This window comes from Schistocerca piceifrons, chromosome 3 (genome assembly GCF_021461385.2).
Source record: "Schistocerca piceifrons isolate TAMUIC-IGC-003096 chromosome 3, iqSchPice1.1, whole genome shotgun sequence".
NCBI classification, from domain to species: domain Eukaryota; kingdom Metazoa; phylum Arthropoda; class Insecta; order Orthoptera; family Acrididae; genus Schistocerca; species Schistocerca piceifrons.
Window position 1 is genome coordinate 884,638,908 of NC_060140.1, and position 22,271 is coordinate 884,661,178.

At 40.9% G+C, this 22,271-nt stretch overlaps 1 protein-coding gene across 3 annotated transcripts in view; it reads left to right on the forward strand.

Annotated features, from left to right (window-relative positions):
• LOC124787868 (dynein heavy chain, cytoplasmic) overlaps positions 1–22,271 on the forward strand; it is a 233,671-nt gene that overhangs the window by 149,440 nt on the left and 61,960 nt on the right. For all 3 annotated transcript variants that reach the window (XM_047254836.1, XM_047254837.1, XM_047254838.1), the window contains 5 exons: positions 1,362–1,606; positions 5,655–5,863; positions 6,911–7,070; positions 10,471–10,672; positions 14,119–14,317. In XM_047254836.1, the coding sequence (XP_047110792.1) occupies positions 1,362–1,606; positions 5,655–5,863; positions 6,911–7,070; positions 10,471–10,672; positions 14,119–14,317 (1,015 nt within the window). The remainder of the gene's footprint in view (positions 1–1,361; positions 1,607–5,654; positions 5,864–6,910; positions 7,071–10,470; positions 10,673–14,118; positions 14,318–22,271) is intronic.

Here is a 22,271-nt window from a genome sequence, read left to right on the forward strand (position 1 = left end):
ATGGTTCTGACTGCTTTTTTATGTGAACACACTTTTTATTTTTAGGATTTGTGATTTTCCCCACACTGCCACTCCATACTGCAGGTATGGTTCGAAGAGTTCATAGTGTACTTTGCACAAAAGCTGTTTATCTGCATACTGTTCTAGCTGCCTCATTATAAATATGATGGAGCCGAGTTTTTTACAGACAGAATTAATATGTTGTTCCCATTTCAGCTTGTTATCCAAGGTAATACCTAGGGATCTAGTGAATTCTACTTTTTCTAATCTTGTTTCATATACCTCTAAACCCATGTGCACAGCCTTCTCTTTATTTTTGAACACTTTCTTTTAGGTTTATAACAAGGATTTTATATAGTTATCATTGAGTTTGTTAGCTATTTCTCTGCCATCTGTAACCACAGTGGTTTTTATTTTAATTGACCATATACCTATTTCTTTGTTTTATCCAGCTTTTTCCTGTCTTTCACCATTAATTGCATTCCAAGCTGCCTTTGTCTTGTTTCTTGAGTTAGTTATAGTAGCACTAATTGCTCTTGATTTTGCCTCTTATATTATATTTCTATACATATTTTGTAGAATTTTATAATTTTCAGCTTCACCCCTCCATCTTAGATCCTGCACTTCCTTCGCAGTTCTGTTATTTCACTGGTAATCCACTTTGTCTGGCCCTGCATCTTCTCTTGTCTCTTTACTCTGGGGAATGCTACATTAAAGTGGTGTTTAACTGTTTTAATAAATGAATCATATTTCTCATTTACATTCTGCACCTTTAGGGCTTCATTCCAGGTTTCCCTGCTCAATATTGCTCTAAAAATGTTAATATTTTGTTCACTGATGTTCTTGATTTCTTTCTTTGGTTGGTTGTTTTGGCTCAGATATTATGTCCTTACTTTTGCAGAAGCAGATCAGCTGTCCATGATGATCAGATATCTCTGTTACGACTACATGTGATTCGTAGTTAGACCTACTGATGTTAGTAATGATGTTGTCAATAGCTGTCTGACTTTGAGAAGTCACTCTTGTTGGTGCAGATATTGTTGCCTCCACATTGTACTGTATTAACCATTCTTCAAAATCTGCCTTGGTTTTGATTCTTTTCCCATGTCAATATTGAAGTCACCACATATAATGATGTTTTTCTTTGTATTCATTCTTGGTAAGTTGGCCATTTTTTTCCAGAAAAATGCTAATCTTCCCACTTGGTGATCTGTATACACAAAACAATCTAATGTCATCAGTCACTACACCAGTAATTTCAGGGTCTTTTTCTCTAGCTATAGGTAATCTCACGCCTATACTGTTTGCAGTCTTTAGGGTCTCTGCTGTGTATGGAATCTCCACCCTATCTTTGTTCACAGGGGATGAATATTCAACATTGATGACACAGTGTAAAGAAGGGGCCCAACGAGAAGGTCTGATGTTGGATTCTAATGAGGAATTATACAAATGGTTTACTGGTCAGGTGATGAAGAATTTGCATGTTGTATTTACAATGAATCCTTCTTCTGAAGGGCTCAAAGACAGAGCTGCAACATCACCTGCACTCTTCAACAGATGTGTTCTGAACTGGTTTGGAGACTGGTCAGATGGTGCTCTCTTCCAGGTATTTTCTGTTATTAATGTATTGAGGTTTGACACGTATGCACAAGTGTAATTTTTAAGAGCACATGTTCAAATTTTTTTAACTTAATAATTTTTATTTTCCAAGTTGTTATTTTATGCAGAGTAATCCTGTTCACTGGACCAAAAAACTACCAAAGTGGCATGCCAAAGATAAGAAGTTGAGGTACAAGCAGACGACATAGTGAGGTGGGGTGGTGGGTAACAAGTTAATGGGTGTAGATTTGTGCTCGGTGTGTTAATGGCAGAAGCGTACTGCAGAGCATATTGTGTTAGATATTTTTAACTCTAGGTTGGAAGATTGATGTGTTGGAGAGGCAGAAAAATGGGAGAAGGGGAGATTATTTTTTCATCTACTCCATCGATGAATTTCTCAGTAGAACCAACTGATACAATATAATTTGTGAACAATTTCAGTGCAGTAATGTGTTCATTGTAAACAAGTGTGTGTAAGTATAATCTAACTTCTGCACCAGTTCAGTGCAGTAATGTGTTCATTGTAAGTAAGTATTTAGTAGTTGTATTACACATTTATTGCCATATAAATAAAAAATTTTGTTCATTAAAAATGATGACCATGCCACTTGGGACCTGTGGAATGGTACATTAGCTCATTTGTTTGAGTTGTAAATATTTGTCATGTATTGTTGTTTTTCTGACATGTTCTACATCATGAAGGATCTCCTCACTACGGATCAATTGGAATGAAAGTAAATCTAATCTAATAACCTAATCTGTATCAGATGCCAAGCTCTGAAGGATGTGAAAGATTTCTCAAGTGTCGCTGCATAATGCCCTCTGGGTTATCTGTCAGTGAAAATCACTCCAGTGCAAATGGAGTGCGGGAATGTCAGAATTGAGGCTGACAAATAGTGTGACTGATCAGAACTTGCCCATGTATAGAGTTTCACAGCTAAAAAACTTTATTGTGACAAGAGCTGCTGCAGATCATTGAGTGCCATTTCATTCTTGCCCACAAAGATGCCCAATTGCAGTGGCCAATGAGGCAGGAACAGTGAACTCTGAGGACTGGATACATGTTGGTTACTAATATATGTAAAACGTTTCTGCCTAAACATGAATGGGAAATGGCTTCTAGGCATTAGAAATCGTCCTGAGAGACCTGTGTGCATGAATGTTGCAAGCAAGAGAAAGCTCTATGATTTGGAAGTGAAACTGTGTAATATTCTGGTAATGTTTCAGATGTTTAGAAATTGGCTGTTTTTGTAAAAGTGACAAAGCATAGAATTGGAACCAATACTCTTAGCTTTTGGACAACCAGATTGGGAGAGCCAGTTGTCAAACACTTTGGGGTGTCATGGAGAATCAGCACTTTCTACAAGTGCAGCATTTGTTAAGTTCCATTTTCTTACCTCAGTGAATATGTAATGATAGTCATCATCATCATCATCAGTGTTCTGCCTAAAGGCAGGTTTTCACATGGTAGTTCTCCAGGCTGTCCGGTCTTCTGCCATCCTCTTCAGGTCTGCATAATTTGCTCTTCCCTTTATGTCGTCTATCACCTTGTATCTCCTCCTTCCTCTCAGTCTTCTCCCACAAACCAATCCTTCCAAAGCATCTACTAGCAAGCACTCCCTTCTCAGTGAATGTCCCAACCAGTTCTTTTTCCTTTCAGCAGACATCTTCTCTCACCAACCGTTTCCAATACTCTTTCATTGCTCACTCTTTCCATCCAGTTTATTCTCTCCATTCTCCTCCACATCCACATCTCAAATGCTTCTAACCTTTTTTCATCCTCTCTTCTCAGTGTCCATGTTTCTGTCCCATATAGTGCCACACTCCAGACAAAACATTTGCCAAGCCTTTTCCGTAGTCCTTTATCTAATTTGCCACATAAGAGTCTCCTCTTTCTGTTGAATGCCTCCTTCACTATGGCAGTTAGTTTTCACCTCCTGGTGACATCTCAAGTCTTTAGTTACTGTGCTTCCGAGATATTTAAATTCCCTTACTTGGCTAATGGTAGATTGTCCTAGTTTAATATTGGACGGTCTGTGTCTTGTACTGATGACCATACTCTTTGCTTTTGCTGTGTTTATCTGCATCCCATATTCCACACAAGCTTCATTCAGATCTTTCAGCATGTTATTCACTGCCCGCTCACTTTCTGCCACGAATACCATGTCTTCATCAAATCTTATACATTCTATTCTCTTTCCACCAATACATAGTCCTCTTTTCCCATCTAAACTTTTCGCAATAATCTCTTCAAGGTATCTGTTAAACAACAGTGGGGAAAGGCAACAACCTTGTCTAACACCTCGTCCAATGCTGCTTCCTTCTGACATTTCATTTCCAATCCTTATCCTTACTTTCTGGTGTAAATATAGATTCTGTATCAGTCGTCTCTCTTTCCAATCTACTCCTTTCCTCTTCAAGATATCCATCAGCTTGTTCCACTGAACTCTGTCAAAAGCCTTTTCTAAATCTATAAAAAAATCTATATGTAATGATAGAATGAAGTAATTTAATTTGATTTTACATTAGAATTCCCCATTAGAATTTAAGGATGCCCTTATCTGAAACTGTTCCCAGATGATGTTAATATGATGTAATGAAGTAAAACTTACCTGAATGTGCTTGATAGTCACTCATCCTGACCACTTCTACCAAGAGTAGCCACTACACAGATGTCAATGTGTTTGTCTTCAACTATTTATATTAAATTATATATAAAAACAAAGATGAGGTGACTTACCGAACAAAAGCGCTGGCAGGTCGATAGACACACAAACATACACACAAAATTCAAGCTTTCGCAACAAACTGTTGCCTCATCAGGAAAGAGGGAAGGAGAGGGGAAGACGAAAGGAAGTGGGTTTTAAGGGAGAGGGTAAGGCGTCATTCCAATCCCGGGAGCGGAAAGACTTACCTTAGGGGGAAAAAAGGGCAGGTATACACTCGCACACACGCACATATCCATCCACACATACAGACACAAGCAGACATATTTGGTCTTTAAATATGTCTGCTTGTGTCTGTATGTGTGGATGGATATGTGCGTGTGTGCGAGTGTATACCTGTCCTTTTTTCCCCCTAAGGTAAGTCTTTCCGTTCCCGGGATTGGAATGACTCCTTACCCTCTCCCTTAAAACCCACTTCCTTTCGTCTTCCCCTCTCCTTCCCTCTTTCCTGATGAGGCAACAGTTTGTTGCGAAAGCTTGAATTTTGTGTGTATGTTTGTGTTTGTTTGTGTGTCTATTGACCTGCCAGCGCTTTTGTTCGGTAAGTCACCTCATCTTTGTTTTTATATATAATTTTTCCCACGTGGAATGTTTCCTTCCATTATATTGATATCACTATTTATATTAACCGTCATTTACTAGTTGTTTCCTATCTACTTACAGGTGTAAGACTTTTTTGTCAACCATGTTCTGCCACAGTGGGCAATCTTCTTCTTCTTCTTCTTCTTCTTCTTCTTCTTCTTCTAGCTGGTTGGGACATCATGTTGCATCTCGTTCTCACAGATGTAACAAGCTTTGGACATGGCAAAACATTAATGGCTGATTAAAAAGTCATTCTGTATATTTTATTAATATATTGAAATATTTTTTTCACATGGTTTTTGAAAACCACATAATGATGATGTCCTTGAATAATGTGTGAAACACAATGTACCAGTGTTTTCATCAAGTCCTGGCAGTGTTATAGTTGTTACACATACCAGGTTTTAACTAAAACCCCTTGACAAAGACAATCAGTAGCAACCACGTTTTTAATTATATCTTCAAAGTCACTAGATGTGATTTCCAATGAGAAAAATCATTTGCAATTGCTTACAAAAATGGTAAATTTTAGGCCGATGTGTTAGTTGCTGCTGGAGTGTTTTGAAATGTACTTTAATTTCTAAACCTGTATCCATGTAATATGATGACAAATTTTTGTGAGGCTTTTGTGTTTTTTGTGTGCTGTTAACACTGTCACTTATTTTGACATGTCAATTACGTAGTTATCATTTTATATGATTTGGTGATTGGTTGTTAAATTGTGTGTGCTGAAAAATTTCTTTGCAGGTTGGCAGGGAATTCACAAACCGTGTCGATTTAGAGCGTCCTTCATGGAAGGCGCCAGACTTCTTCCCCACAGCATATGCAGGCCTTCCAGCTTCACCAACTCACCGTGATGCAGTTATCAATGCTTGTGTTTACGTTCATCAAACTCTGCATAAGGCAAATGCTCGTCTTGCTAAAAGAGGAGCTCGCACGATGGCCATTACTCCAAGGTAAATGAGCTGTTGAATTGTGTAAAAACAAATGAACCTTACTGGAGATCAAATGAACATTAGTGGAGATCTTCAGCAAAAGAATCACATAGAGATATTGGAAATTATGGTGTCACATTAAGGTTTTTATTTGTAAATTATTTTGGTGCTACCAGAATGAATTTACACTGTCCGCCCCCAGTAGCTGAGTGGTCAGCACGACAGAATGTCAACCCTAAGGGGGCCTGGGTTTGATTCCCGGCTGGGTTGGAGATTTTCCCCGCTCAGGGACTGGGTGTTGTGTTGTCCTAGTCATCATCATTTAATCCCCATTGACGCACAAGTTGCCGAAGTGGCGTCAAATCGAAAAACTTGCACCCAGCAAACGGTCTACCCGACGGAAGGCCCTAGTCATATGATATTTACATTTTACACTGCAGCGAAGAGGTCACTGTTATGGAAATTCATGTCTTTTGCCAGATCAGGACTTGAACCTGGTGCCTTTGTCTTTCGTAAGTAAGTGCTTTATCGACTAATGTATCCAGAACAACTGCTGACCTGCCCTCACACCTTTCTCAAGGTACACACACACACACACACACACACACACACACACACGCTGACCACAGTGTATTTTATGTTATTTATAATATCACATAACCAGATTTTTCTGAAATATTGTACTTCTGCACTTGCACTTCTTTAGGACAGCAGTTCAGTGTGTATAAAGACATTTTCTTAATTGTTTTCCTTAGATGGTGAATGGCTATTATATCTTAGGAATCAGAAATAGCTTTTTACATAAGTATAAATCTACATGTTTGTGATAATTTTGCATTAATTTGTAAAGAAAATTTTAACATACTACTCATATTAAGTAATGTTTGGTTTAGGAACTATAGAAGGAACAGTATTTTGTGAGTTTGTTTTGAAATACGTATGATGTCAAAAAATGTTTTGCCTCCTTTTAGATTGTCCTCATTAAGAGGTTCATGGAATAAACAATAGAGCCATGGTAACAAAATTTATGTAGGTGTATTGCATTGATTTATTTGTTAACCATTGCAGGCATTATCTGGACTTCATTCACCATTTTGTGAAGCTGTACAATGAAAAGAGATCGGATCTTGAAGAGCAGCAGCTGCATTTGAATGTTGGTTTGAGCAAGATTGCGGAAACAGTTGAACAAGTAGAAGAGATGCAAAAATCGCTTGCTGTGAAATCTCAGGTATTGGAGCACTGAATGAAGTTTCTCTGCCTCTGCCTCCCCCCCCCCCCCCCCCCCCTCCGCCCCCATCCCCCTGCCTCCTCTCCCAATGTGTTTCCTTCTTGCAGAATGCATATGCTATAAATGTTGTATATATAAGAACTGTTGCTTAATACTATGCTATTATATGGAAACAGACCGACCTATCCTTGTGCATGGGCAATTTGGACATAGGCCATGGAGGAGTATGGCTGTTTTGAAAACATTAGCTCCACATTCAAAGTATGTTCCAATGCATTATCAGTAAACTTCTCCAGTGCGTATAATTATGGGCATTGGGTATATGTCACAAATTGTTTAGGTGTATCAAACTCTTTAGTACTTCAATAATGTTGATTTTTTTTTTAAGTTTTTAAAATGAATGTAACATCTCTTTTTCCCAGTTCTAATTTCCAAAATAGTGTGCTTATTGTACTAAGTGTTTTGCAGTTGTTAATGAGTTTCTTTATTAAAATTTTTCTCATATCTTAAATCTGCTAACAGCAGTGTTACAGTTTAAATCCTGAAATAAATATGTAAAGATGTGACTTTTGTAAACTTCTGTTTATGCCTAGTATGCTTACTTCATAAATATATATTTCTGAATGGTATTTTGCATTGCAGTCTGATATGAGAGATACAATTGCACAAAATTACGTACACAAAATATCTGCTTGACTTTCAGAATTTATAAGTAATTAATCATGGTGAACTACGCTGGTGGTGATCTTAAGAGAGAAATGAGAATAATGATATATATGTATGGGGGAGGGGGCACATGTGGGCTGTCCTTCCATCCCAAGGGAATTTAGTAAGACTGATGGTATTCTTGACATAGACTCATTGACATTGGTTGGTTGTTGATGATGATGCTGCTGTTTCAGTGTGTGTAGTCTCTGGATTTATGTAAGGAAGTCTACCCAGATTCAGGTTTCCTTTGGTTCCTTAAGGGAAATTTTTTAAGAAGAATGTTGGGTTATTCCCTTTCAGGATGATGCAGGTGATTTACTTCCCAATCCTTGTCCTGTCTGAGCTAACACCTTTGCTTCCTTCTTCTGGGATAATTGCAAAATACTGCCCGTAACAAAGAGAGAGAGAAGCTAACACCTCATTAAAAGATTAGTGGTAAATGTCTGCAACCTGTCAAATTGTTTTATACCTAGAAATAATCCGATAGTGATATAAAATGGAAGGGACACATGAAGTCACTGGCAGGGGAGACATGTGGAACCCAGAATTGTTGTGAGGATTTTAGGAAAGTGCAATGTGTCTTTCACTTAAACCACACAAGACATAATTGCAACTTATTGCAGAATACTGCTCCAGTGTAAGAAAGCCATATAAAGTAGGAATGAAAGCAGAGATTGAAAGAATTTGAAGACATGCTGCTAGGATTTAACCGGTTAATATAGCACAGAGGTATAACTGAGATGATGAGAGAACTTAAATCAAAATCTTTGGAAGAAATACACTGTCTTCATTTACCAAGAAGTCATAAAGTTTGTTACCACTAAAAAAATAAAAATCAAGCTGGGACTGAGAAACTTGATATTATGGTAGTACTTCTGTATATTCACATTCAGTGGTACACATTTTTCTGGGTGAAGAATGATCTTAGGGAGACTTTGGTTGTAGTGATCTCCGTTTTGGTTGCTCAGGAAGCTCATTATCTCATCATCATTCTGGAAATCCCTGCCACACAATAGTTTCTTCATCCAAGAAAAGAGGAAATAGTCACTGGGTACGATGTCAGCGGATACAGTGTTGAGACAAAATTTGATAGCCCAGAGAAGCAGCTTGTGGGATGAGGTCCTGTGAAGAATGAGCTGGGGTAATGCTATGGGACTGCTTCCTGTAAACTTGTAATGAGGTTACAGTTATATGGTCCTGGGACTGTTGCCCCTGATGAACATAAACTGTTAGCTCCATATCATGGCTATTCTAAAGAAGAGAAAACAAAACAAAACACTCCACGTCAAGTTGCTTGACAATGGTTGGGCGTTCGCCTTTTTCACCAGTGGTGAATCCAAGTTTCCATGGCTTGCTTTGTCCCTTTGCCATGGATTAATGATGATAGACTCAGCACTCAAACATTGTGATTAGGCAGCTGAAGGAGGATAGGCACGTTTACAACATTTCTGCTGCTGCCTCTGTTCAGTAGATTTCAGAGTGAATGTAAGTTGTTGCAGAAACCAGTGGATGGTAACCTTTGTGGAATTCAGAATTGTTGCTTAAGATATTAAAAATGATCCCCGACAAGTTTTGGTTCTCCAACAAGTGCCTCAATTATATTGTGCTGACCTTTGAGCACTAGAGCCTCCACTTCCCTTGAGAGTCACAGTTTTCAGCAAACCACTTCATTGACCATTATTCAGACTTGTCTGACCACACTGGAAGCCTCTGAGCCACCTGGCCAATCTCTTATGTGATAGTGCTTTAATGTTGTGCACTTCCACCAACTCGGCATGGACAGTTGCTGAGTCCTTCCCCTTCAAATGCAGGAAACTAATCATTTCCCAATTTTCCACAGCTAAATGGTAGATTGTACCATTTTGTTTTGGCTTCTCTGGCTGAGTTTAGCAGTACTGTGGTGGTGGGCTATCAGTGTGTATCAGGACTGCACACATGTACTTACAATTATAAAACTGTGTAACTTTCTTTAAATGATAATCAAAACTTAATGACTACTCTTCATACTAATCAAATATTTACGTCCTGGTAAGTGGAGCAGTAAACCAATAGTTCCTGAAATCATTTAAGGCACTGAGTGGATGATTCATTTGCAAACAAAATGGGCAGTTCGTCTCCCCCCATCAATATCTAGTCTGAGTGTAGGGGCTTGGTATCAACAGGGTATAAATTTTTAATCTTCTTTCCCTTGTCACCTATCTCTACAAATTACACTTTCTTCCTCCTCCTTCCTCTTCCATATCCCTACGCCAACTCAAAGTAGCAGCATTTGTCTTTGTTGACAACTGTCTTTGAGAGAAACAGATTAAGATAATGTTTTGGTGTCCCTTGTTGGTATTTAATTCAACTATTCAAATGTCATCTTTGTGAGGAAACGTTTCATCTACATTTGCCAATACTTGTAACTAATGCATTTGTATCCTTTTACTCCACAAAAATTGTTTCTTGATTCTTAGCTTGTTTACAACTGTGTAGCAACAAAAAGTTGAATACATGTTTCATTGTTTGACATTCTTAGGCTGTTGCATCAAAATCTGAAATGCTGAAACTCCCCCCCCCCCACCCCCCCCACCCAAAAAAAAATCTGTCTATGACCTCATTATCTTTTCTGGCAAGCTGAACTCTTGTATTAACTCTAGTTATTGTTAGAAGACTGTGTAAAGTTTCATGAAATTTCATGTGTGTTATGTAGGAGTTGCAAGCCAAGAATGAAGCTGCAAATGCGAAATTGAGACAAATGGTAAAGGATCAACAGGAAGCAGAAAAGAAGAAAGTCCAGAGTCAGGAGATTCAAGCTGAACTGGAGATACAAACTGTAAAAATAGCACAGAAGCGTGAAGATGTCATGGCTGATTTAGCTCAAGTGGAACCAGCTGTCATAGATGCTCAGCAAGGTAAGCTCTGAAATGTGCTTTACTTATCGGAATGACATCCTGTGATGTTAAATCAACTTTGGATTATTCAAATAGAATACAGGGTGCTCAGAAACAATCTGAAATGCCTGTGTGTGTGTTGTAGGGTAGGTTGTGCTGAGAAATTATTGTAAAGAAGAAATTCAATACACTGCACCATTTCAGAGTTAATTAGCATTGTAATTGGCCAGTCTGGCAATAGCGTACTCAAAATCTAAGTGGCTCGCCAGAGAAAGTGTCGCCAAATGTGTTCTCTGTTAGTTTTCCCTAAAACTGGGGCAGTAATAAGGATCAAACCCAACTCTGAGGCTGACCAGTCTCGTGTGCTATGAGTACAACTGACACTAACTGTGTTTGGTGGGCTGCTTGAATTTGTGTATGATGACCTCATTTGCTAACATCGGAGCTATTTATCTAAGAAATGGTGCATCATATTGAATTTTGCGTAACCTACGTTGCAACACCCATTCAGGCTTTTGAGACTGTTTCTGACCACCTGAGGTAATGAAAAGTATTAAGAAATACATACATCTGATAAACAATAGGCAATGTGTTTCATCATGGTCAGTTAATATTAAAAAAAGCATTTGTTGTTAAAGTACTGAGAAAGAACAAAAAACATGGCTTTATTTATTGGAGGTAGCAAAAATATGCTAATAGAACAGTTAACAGCCAGAATGAAAAAGTTGAAATTCAGAAGAAATGGTGAACCAGTAAAGTGTAGCTACTGAAGATGTTATAGCGAGTGTAATTTAAATTTTCTGTTAGTTAATTTTGATACTTCGCATTACTTTCCAAGCACATCTATACTTTGTTTTTCACCCTCCATGACTTTTGTTGCAGTACCATAACTTGTTATGCATCCAAATTTTAGTAGGTTAGTGTTTATTTGGACTGTAAACATGGGCTAACATGGAAACTGAGAGCAAAGTAAAATATTTTTAGTCATAAATTAATGATTTTGGTTTTTGTTTTGGATAGCCAATCATCATGTCAAAAAATTATTTACTTCACATTGAACATAGTATTTGAATGCTTTCGTTACAAAATAAAAATGTAAGACTGATTAATTACCAGTCAGATAAGACAAGCCGACAAACTTAGAGTTTGAGTACACCTGTATGCATAAACTTATGTTTAAACTGGTATGTTCGCTGAATAAGGGGTTATTCAAATTGCAGTTATTAAACTTAATAAATCTTTATTGGAATATATATTATCAGAATCTTGTAATAGTCTACTGCTTGTAGAGTATTAGCCTGTATAACAATTTACCTCTGTTCTCAAGAAGTACACTCCTGCACAGTGCTTTTTGCCCACTGTGGGATTTTTGCCACAAAGTAGGTTTAACCACTGAATGAAAGTTAAATTACATGCTTGTTCCATATGGGTGTACTTCCACCACACTGCCATGTCAAAGTTACCTTCTTCCATCTTTGAGAAATGGTATTGTGTCTGTGGGTTGTTTTTTCTTTCCCATCTTGGTCTCTTCATGCAGGACACACATTTTGGTATGGCTTCATTACAGTCTGTAGGAATGAAGTCTAAATGGAATACGTTCGTGTACTCTGTTGTCTTTTCAGGCCTTCGATTTCAATCACTGGGGATTTAGAGATCTGAGCTGTGAGTATACAAATGGCCAAGGAAGATAAATAGAAATTGTATAACAAGTCATATAAAAATAAATTGGAAGTCTTAGAGATTGATACATACATTACACGGTTTCGTGGTGGGCAGAAGTGCATTACCACTCTTGGTGTCTTCCATGCTTTGACAACTTTTCTACTTCTCCATTTGTTTAATTATGTCCTGTTTGGTGCTGGCAGCTTCTGCCTAATACCATGATCAAAACCTGATGAAAATGGTTTGATTTGTAAGTGTTTGTACCATGCAAATACAAACCAGAAGTAGTAAGGCAAGAAACAATTACATACTAATAAAGGAATATAAATAATAAACCTGAAAATAAAAGTAATGAATCTCAAGATTCCAAAAGTCTTGTTCCTTGATCAGCATCTAAAGGAAATTGTAGACTAGAAAAAAGTGCGTAAGGGATTCTGTGAATAATTAAAAGTTGAAAGTCTTGACGCAGAATGCTGTATAGAACTCAAAATAAAAATTATTGCAGCCCTTTTGACTTTCTTATATTGTACTAAACAGTGCTTTAAACAAATAAGATTTCTGCAAAGAAATCTGCAAATATCACATCCCTGATTTTCTGCACTTTCACAAAATCATTTCAATGTGCACTGGTGCTAATGCTTTCTAACATAATTTTGGAATGTGTATTTCACATTTTGGTACTGAATGGTTAGCCGGCTGAAAACGTGGACTGTAGAGGGGTATGTAAAAATATTTTATACTCTTGCATGTCCCCTGTGGGTAGGAAGATTACATGTACTTCGTTGTTATCATAGTTTTGTGGAAAGTGTTAGCTTTGACGTAGTGTGCATTACACACTATTTATATGAAGGCAGTAGTTACTTAAATTTTTAATCTTGGTGATTTTGTTTCTGTGAGTAACAAATGTGTATTTTTTTGTGGCATTACCAAACAGCAGCTACACACATCAATGAAAATTTGGTACATCTAAATAAAGAAGATTCTTCCTAAGTAACATTTCCAGTTTTCATATCACCAGTGGGTTGGCTTGAATATTTTAATCACACCGCTCAGTCTGTTTTCACCAAACTCTTACTGTTTTGAACAATTAATTTTTGGAGGAAATATTACAAAAAATTGCTGAAACTCAATTTTGAAAATGTTTATGAAACTTGTCTAGCTGTGAAGTCAATCAAAAAGCAGCATCTGGTGGAAGTGCGCTCCATGGCAAACCCTCCAGCAGTGGTAAAACTTGCACTAGAATCAATCTGCTTTCTGCTCGGTGAGAATGCCACGGAATGGAAGAGCATTCGATCAGTCACCATGCGCGACAACTTCATCTCAACCATTGTCAACTTCAACACTGAAGACATGACGTAAGAAACAAGGGGAAATATTTCTTTTGTAGGCCCAAATAACCTCTTAATTTCTTTTTGTTGTATGCATGCCTCTGCTCCCAGATGTATATTTATCCTGCAAAATATTCTAACATGTCTGTTCATATGTACATAGTGTTTACAGAAGTAGTGACACGTTTTTAACCTTGTATGCCAGCCAGTCTCATAATAATAATAATAATAATAATAATAATAATAATAATATTATTATTATTATTATTATTATTATTATTATACTTTCATAAGATGACGAGAAAGATGCATGACAATTTCCTGTAGCCATTAGTGACAGAAATTTGTAGCTGGCTTTCTCGTTTAAAAATGGGTCACATTTTCTTTCGCTTTGCCGTACTTGCAATTTAACAATGCCTGTCCTGCTAAATGAAAATTGACACTTCTGCTATCTTCTGTCATGAACATTTTCTACAGCTGTGAAATCAATCAGAAGACAGCATCTCGTGGAAGTCCGTTCTATGGCAAATCCACCAGTTCTTGTGAAACTTGCTCTTGAATCCATCTGCTTACTGCTCGGTGAAAATGCAAGTGACTGGAAATCTATACGTGCCGTAATCATGAGGGACAACTTTATCAATAGCATTGTCTCTAATTTCAGTACTGAGGATATTACGTAAGCATGCAACTATGTTCTTAACTGTAGATTAACATTTTGTTTTGTGTTTTGCTTTAATTTTGAGCTTGTGATTGGTAGCAAACATAACTTGTGTGAAACTCTTCTTTGCTTGTTTTAAGGTACTGTGTTAATTATGTGGATGTCGGAACTGGTTTATTGAGCTCAGAGTTACCAGTGACAAACTATTACAAGCTTTTGGAACTATTGGTTCATTCCACAGGAAGGAAAGAGAGTGAGTTTGTGGGAGAAGAGTCAGGCCATTTGGAAACAAAGATGTGTATTGTCCCATGTTCCTTCATGAAGAAGCACACAGTGTGTGCTAGCACTTCCAGGGAATGAAAAGTGAGAGGATTGTGAACGGACAGCAGCTGTTGCGGGTTGACAGAGTAAGCATATAGTTGAAAGTCAATATGAATAAGAGTTACAGATAGATTTATTTCGAAATTGGAGAGGGGTTAGTGGAAAGATAGTTCTTATATGTGGCTGCAATCTGGGGTAAAGCCTTTAGGAACAATGACAAAGGTTGAGCAAGCACTGGAGGAAAAATTTGTCAATCTGTTATTTGGCTATGGTGAAAGCATGTGTGTGGATGGATTCTGGATATTAAGGTACAGGGTTAGGAAACATGACGAAATTGGTGGAAAAAAGGGATATGAGTTAGACTGGTGATTATTAAGAGAACAGGGGTAGAACAAGACTGGGTAATGTGTAGAAAATATTTCGTGATAAAATAATTCTACTGTTAGAACTAGATGTAGAATTCACTGTAGAGGTTTGTGAAAGGTAATAAAACTACAAGGGGATAATACAAGATCACTAGAGAGAGAGAGAGAGAGAGAGAGAGAGAGAGAGAGAGAGAGAGAGAGAGAGAGAGAGAACAGCTGAATGAGAAACAGAAAACGGGTAACTGACAAGGAAGAATGCCCATCAGACAGAGACAATTCTTCAACAATGAAAGCAGTTCACCAAAGAAGGAGATCCTCATCCTTGGATGTGAAAGACCTATCACTCTGTCATTCCTGTGGAAAGAAGTAAGAGTTCCAAAAGCTCATATTATTTTTTTATCTACTTTTTAGTGTGTATATTGATGGTGCAGGAATCACACCTTTGGAGATAAGTACTGGCAAGACACTCTAAATATTTGCTTTACAGCAGTATTAATTTTCACCAATTTAGTACATTGTTTTACATCTAAACAAGAATCAGTGGAATTTCTCTTAAGTATATCAATAAATGAAATAATTTGAATGTTGATTTACAAGAGTCATGAGAATGGCAGGAATCTAATCAGCATTTACAGTTAACATTGTTTCAAATCGTGATTGTGAACTAATGCCTTCATGAAGTGCCTTTGGAATTTAGGGTCTGTCAATGGTTCTAAAAGTTCTGACATGTAGTAAGTTTTGATGATGATAAAAGTAGATAGAGGTGTGAAGCCACAGCTCTCTCCTGAAGGACATAAGTTTGACGTTCGGAGAGCAACTGAAAAGGACAGCTCCTCCTGTGTTTTTGGTATAGGTTCAGTGGCCATCTCCAAGATCTTACAAAAGTATCATCAGGTTGGAAAAATTTGTAGGTGCAGAAATTTCATTGTTTATAAATCATATATCTGACAGACATAATCCCATTACTTTGATGTCAAAAATTCCATTTTTTAACTGGAGCAGAATGTGGCTTTACCTACTTCAACCCAGTATGAAGTGGTTGCCATTTGTCTGGATTATGTTAAAGGTGCTTACCTAGCAAAAATGAAGACATTGAGGATCTGTTCACAAAAAAGGTGAAACATTATTGTAATAATCGTTGAAGAAAATAGGGCAGTGACAGTAGTTACATAATGGATCATATCTTTTTATTAATTTTGAAAGAGTCAAGACCAAGTCACAAAATATGACACTGGATCAGAACTTACTCCCACAGGCTGTCTGTAGGACAGCAGGGATGTGGTCCTCAAGTGATTTTCTCTTTGCAAAAGCATCTTGAGTTACAGAAATGGCTGTGTGTGCCTGCAAAACATTACTCAACCACAGTTCCAAGGAGACACGTAGCAAGGAGTCACAAAGTTAAATTTTTATTTTTCTGTATTTGTAACAGAAATAAAACTAGAAATAAAACTACTAATTTCAGTGAAAAAACACTACCCTTAAGAGTAAGCCAAAAAGCAACACTTTGTGATAAAATATCTTGTGATGAAAGCAGACTGCATATAGCTTAGCACAATTTGTTTGTTAAACCAGTAATTGCCCTCAGGGGCTCAGTATTGATTTGCTTGGTACAGGCTTGGCAAACCCAGGGTTCCTGAGCTGGGGGTTGGTAAGTGCTGCCAATCCCCCATCACCGTAAGCTCTGGGCATGTTTCAGCGACCACTGCGGAGCACGATAATGGAACATTGTGTGTCTCAGGGAACGGGGATCTTGGCTTGACTGCCCGCATCATGAGGATAGGATAAATAAAAAAAAAGAATAAGTCTCAAAGGTGTGCTGTGCGCTGAAGTGGGACCGAGATGGAACCTTCAAAATCTTCTCCTCCCAGTGGGAAGAGTGTACCGGCTGCGAATATTCACACCCATTCATCCAAAAGAATGAGAGAGGCTCGTCCTCCTGATGATAAGAACACATTGGGCTGCAGTAACAGGGCTCATGGAGTCATGACTAACAATGTGTTTCTGGTGATAGAGGGAGGAAGCAAGAATGGGCATCTCATGAAATAGTGAAATAGTCGATGTGGAGCAATGAATGTGCAGTAATAATGGAGTAACTGAAGACTGCCTCTTTCATTGCCACATTCAATTCTCCAACACTGCCTGAACATCTTATGGTGGGGTTCCTTCAACTTAATGTTCGGCCTTACATTCCAAATCTATGCAGTGCTATAAATGCCAGTATATCGGCCATATAACCCTGAGTTTTCGAGGTGAAGTGATCTGCAGGAACTGCAGAAAAGCCGCTCTTGACACTGGGACTAACTGCCTGTCTCTGCCGATCTGCATCAACTGCTCTGGGAACCACCCAGTCTGGAGCCAAGACACCCCTGTTTTTGCTGAAGAATGCAAAATGCAGGAGATAAGTGACCAAGCGGATCCCCTATGCCGAAGCCAAAAAGGAATATAAGGCAACGAAACCCCTGTCTTTGCCATCTCATATTTTTCCATGGTGTAGAAACCTATTACCAAGGCAGATGATTCGACACAGACAATGCCTAGTGTGCCTGTATCCTCCACAAGCAACTGCACTTGCACAAGTATATGTAAAGGAAAGGAGTAGGAACAAAGCAATCCAGGCAGCTGCACCAGGCAAGACTAACAACAGTCCCGCAGTGAACATCCAAAAGGTACAAGAGAAGCAGAGTATCTCTCAATGCCCCCTTTCACCCTCATTCTCGAAGGGACAGGGTGCAGGTAAAGACACGACATTCAGGTCAAAAGCTTTCCCATCTGATTGATGAGGAGGATATCGTGGAGTTACATGCCTTGGCCTTGGATCCAGTCAGCCCCTCCACTCCCCCTCGCCCTTAAAGTGCTTCACCTCCCCTGTGCAAAGATAGGGGTAAATTAAAACTGCACCTATGACATGGCTTCCATACTACAGTGGAACATGAATCGGTTCAGGAGTCATGTGGAGGAACTGAAGCTCGTATCACAGGCATGTCCCTTGTGCTTTAGTTTTTAAGAAACACATTTTAAAGATACAGATGTCCCTATGCTACAGAAATATACACTATACCGCAAGGATGACCTATTGGGGGAAAGGGCCAAAGGAGGTGTTGCAGTGTTCGTCACTAGTGCACACCACTCCTATGCGCTCACCTTTGCTATTGACCTTGCAGTTGCAGTTCAAACTCGTGTGTGTTGAAGGATCACAGTTTGCTCATTGTATTTACCTCCGCAAGATGCCCTAGACTCTGAGGCTGTCAGGGATCTAATTGCACAACTGCAACGACCATTCCTCCTCCTGGAGATGTCAATGCCCATCAAGTCCTGTGGGGCTTGACCAATACCAGCCCTCGAGGTTGGGTTTTAGAAGGCCTCATGACATCTCACGGGCTGTGCATCCTCAACATGGGTACTGGCACACATTTCTCTACTGCTGCTGGGCCATTTTTCAGCCTTCGACCTCTCTTTCTGTTCTCCTGCCCTCAATGACTCTGTACAGTGGGAGGCCATTGATGACCTTCATTCCAGTGACCACTTTCCAGTCCACCATTCACCTACTAAATGGCTCACCACCTGAAGTTAAGCCCTGAAAATGGATTGTCAGCAGTGTTAACTGGACACGTTTCAGCCAGCCAGCTGGCTGTGTTCAAACATTGTGACCCCCTGCGGGTCCGGGGATTAGAATAGGCCCGAGGTATTCCTGCCTGTCGTAAGAGGTGACTAAAAGGAGTCCCTCCCCCTCAAGGGGGTAGTTAGCGCCTGCGTCAGGAGACGGACGTTTCCATGACCTATATTTGCGGTCATTTTGGTTTTTCACTTCTTCTCGTTTCTCCCTTCCTTTGGTTGGTTCCTTTCTTTGTTCTTCTCCATCTCACTGTCTTCCTTACTCTTTCCCTTGCCTTCTTCTCCTTGCCTTCTTTGGTCTCCACCTCGGCATTTGAGATAGTCTGTCCTCTCTCTCCCTCTCTCTCTCTCCCTCTCTCTCTTCTTTTTCCTCTTCTTCCTTCCTCCCTGTGCGCACCTGAAGGCCGACCCACGTGTTCGCACGCGTAGCCGGTGACGGGGTAACGCGTAATTGCCCACCCTGGGTAAACAAGTAAGGCACGCATGTACCCCCTGGTAAAGGCCAGGCACAGGGAGGGGTGATTGCCTGAGCTGATACCTTCTGACCATGCTGATTGGTCCCTCCGTCTGTTTCTCGGGAGGTGTGACCTGAGGTGTAAACATTCACCTAAGGTGGGAGTGCCCTCTGAGAGGGTCCCCACAAAGAAGGAGCGCGCCATCGGAGACGTTGGCAATCATGGGGGATTCCTCTGCAATGGATTTCTCTTCTTCTTCTCTTTCGACTTCTGCGCACAAACGGAAACTTGACCAGCCACCAGTGACAAAAGTACTACCGCCTGCCCCACAGTTCCTTGTAGTTTCTCGATCTGAGGACGGCAAGGATTTTTCCTCTGTCAACCCTTTCGTTATCCAGAAGGGCGTAGATCTGTCAAGTCTTGTACCAGGCTGCGTAATGGTACCTTGTTACTAGAAACTGAGAGCGCCTTTCAGGCACAAAAACTGCTTCAGGCCACACTCCTGTACACGTTCCCTGTCCGGGTGGAGGCTCACCGCACATTGAATTCGTCTCGTGGTGTGGTATATACTCAATCACTCGACGGATTGACTGATGAGGAGATTCAGTCTTTCCTTGCTGAGCAGGGCGTGATGGCTGTCCATAGGGTCATGAAAAAGGTCAGCAGTGACCTTGTACCGACCCGGACACTTTTCTTGACCTTTGATAGTGTTCAGCTGCCATCACGTATCAAAGCGGGCTACGAGGTTATTTCTGTTCGCCCCTATGTCCCGACACCTACGCGCTGCTACCAGTGTCAGCGTTTTAATCACACTCGCCAGTCTTGTTCCAGTGCGGCTAAATGTGTCACTTGTGGCAGGGATGCCCATGAGGGTGACTGTCCACCTCCGTCTCCTCATTGTGTGAACTGTCAGGGTGACCATGCAGCGTCCTCCCGCGACTGTCCCATCTACAAGGAAGAACGCTGTATCCAAGAAATTTGGGTCAAAGAGAAAGTGCCCACCTCGGCTGCTCGCAAGCTATTTGCTAGTAGGAAGCCCACGCTGCTCCCAGCGGGAAAATACAGTACTGTCCTCGCCTCTCCTCGGACTACCAGGGAGGTGGCGACGCAGACATGCGATCTGACCTTCAGCACCACGGTCGTCCGTTCGGACAGTGCTAAGATCGCGCGATCGATGTCTCCTATTCCTCCTGTCACCCCTCAGACACAAGCACCTTCATCAGCTTCTGCCAAGATGAAGACCCAGAAGTCAGATGCACAGGCCTTCAAGAAGGAACCGTCCCGTGCAGACTTCCTACGTACCTCGAACTCCCAGCCGTCAACCAGTACTTCCACTAAACGACCTCCCAAGAAGGCTCATAGGAAGCACGGTTCTCCTTCTCCGCCACGGCGCATTTCTTCTCCTGCGCCACCCAACGGTTGCCACCCCAGGCCGTCATCCGTTTCGGCTGGCCGCACCGCTGGTAGCCGAACATCTGGCCGTTCACTCGCAGAGGAAGCTCCCCCTCCCGGCCATCTTAACAAGATGGCTGATGAACCTATAGAACCAATGGACGATGACTGTCCCCATACTGATAGCGGCGGCAGTGCTCGCTCGAAGCCAGGCCCTCAGTGGCCCCTTCTTTCATCTTCCTTTTCTTCTCACGATGGCACTTATTCACTGGAATATTCGCAGCATTCGCTCCAACCAAGAGGACTTAAAGTTGCTGCTCCGCTTGCACCGTCCGCTCGTCGTAGCCCTCCAGGAAACGAAGCTACACCCATGCGATCAAATTGCCTTGGCACACTACACCTCTGTGCGTTTTGACCTACCCCCTGTGGTAGGTATTCCGGCTCATGGAGGGCTTATGTTTCTGGTCCGGGATGATATTTACTACGATCCCATCACATTGCACACCCGCCTGCAGGCAGTTGCCGTCCGAATTACTCTCCCCACTTTTACATTTTCCATTTGTACCGTTTACACTCCATCGTCGTCTGCCGTTACTGGGGCAGACATGATGCAAATTATTGCTCAACTACCTGCACAATTTTTGTTAACTGGAGACTTCAGTGCCCACCATCCCCTTTGGGGCTCTCCAACATCCTGCCCGAGGGGCTCCCTGTTAGCAGACATTTTCAACCAGCTCAATCTTGTCTGCCTCAATACTGGCGCCCCTACTTTTCTTTCGGACACATCTCACACCTATTCCCATTTAGACCTCTCTATATGTACTACCCAACTTGCACACCGGTTTAAGTGGTATGCACTTTCTGATACATATTCGAGCGACCACTTTCCGTGTGTTATCCATCTCCTGCATCATACCCCCTCTCCGTGCTCAACTAGTTGGAACATCTCCAAAGCAGACTGGGGGCTCTTCTCTTCCAGGGCGACCTTTCAGGCTCAAACTTTCACAAGCTGCGATAGTCAGGTCGCACACCTCACGGAAGTCATTCTCACAGCTGCTGAATATTCCATCCCTCACACTACTTCTTCTCCACATCGCGTACCGGTCCTCTGGTGGACCGCAGCATGTAGAGACGCTTTACGTGCTCGTCGACGTGCTTTACGCACCTTTAAACGCTACCCTACAATGGCGAATTGTATCAATTATAAACGATTACGTGCGCAGTGTCTTCGTATTATTAAAGAAAGCAAGAAAGCCAGCTGGGCTGCTTTCACAAGCACCTTCAACAGTTTTACTCCTTCTGTTGTCTGGGTTAGCCTGCGCCGGCTATCTGGCACTAAGGTCCACTCACCAGTTTGTGGCTTGACGGTCACGAATGACGTCCTTGTGGCCCCTGAGGATGTCTCCAATGCCTTCGGCCGCTTTTTCGCAGAGGTTTCGAGCTCCGCTTATTATCACCCTGCCTTCCTCCCCCGAAAACAGGCAGAGGAGGCTAGGCCACCTAACTTCCGCTCCTCGAATCGTGAAAGTTATAATGCCCCATTCACCATGCGGGAACTCGAAAATGCACTTGCCCGGTCACGGTCCTCCGCTCCAGGGCCTGATTCTATTCATATTCAGATGCTGAAGAACCTTTCTCCTGCGGGTAAAGGTTTCCTTCACCGTACTTATAATCGCATCTGGATTGAGGGACATGTTCCCGCATGCTGGCGCGAGTCTATTGTTGTACTGATTCCTAAGCTGGGGAAGGACAAGCACTTGCCTTCCAGTTATCGATCCATCTCGCTTACCAGCTGTCTCTGTAAGGTGATGGAGCAAATGGTTAACT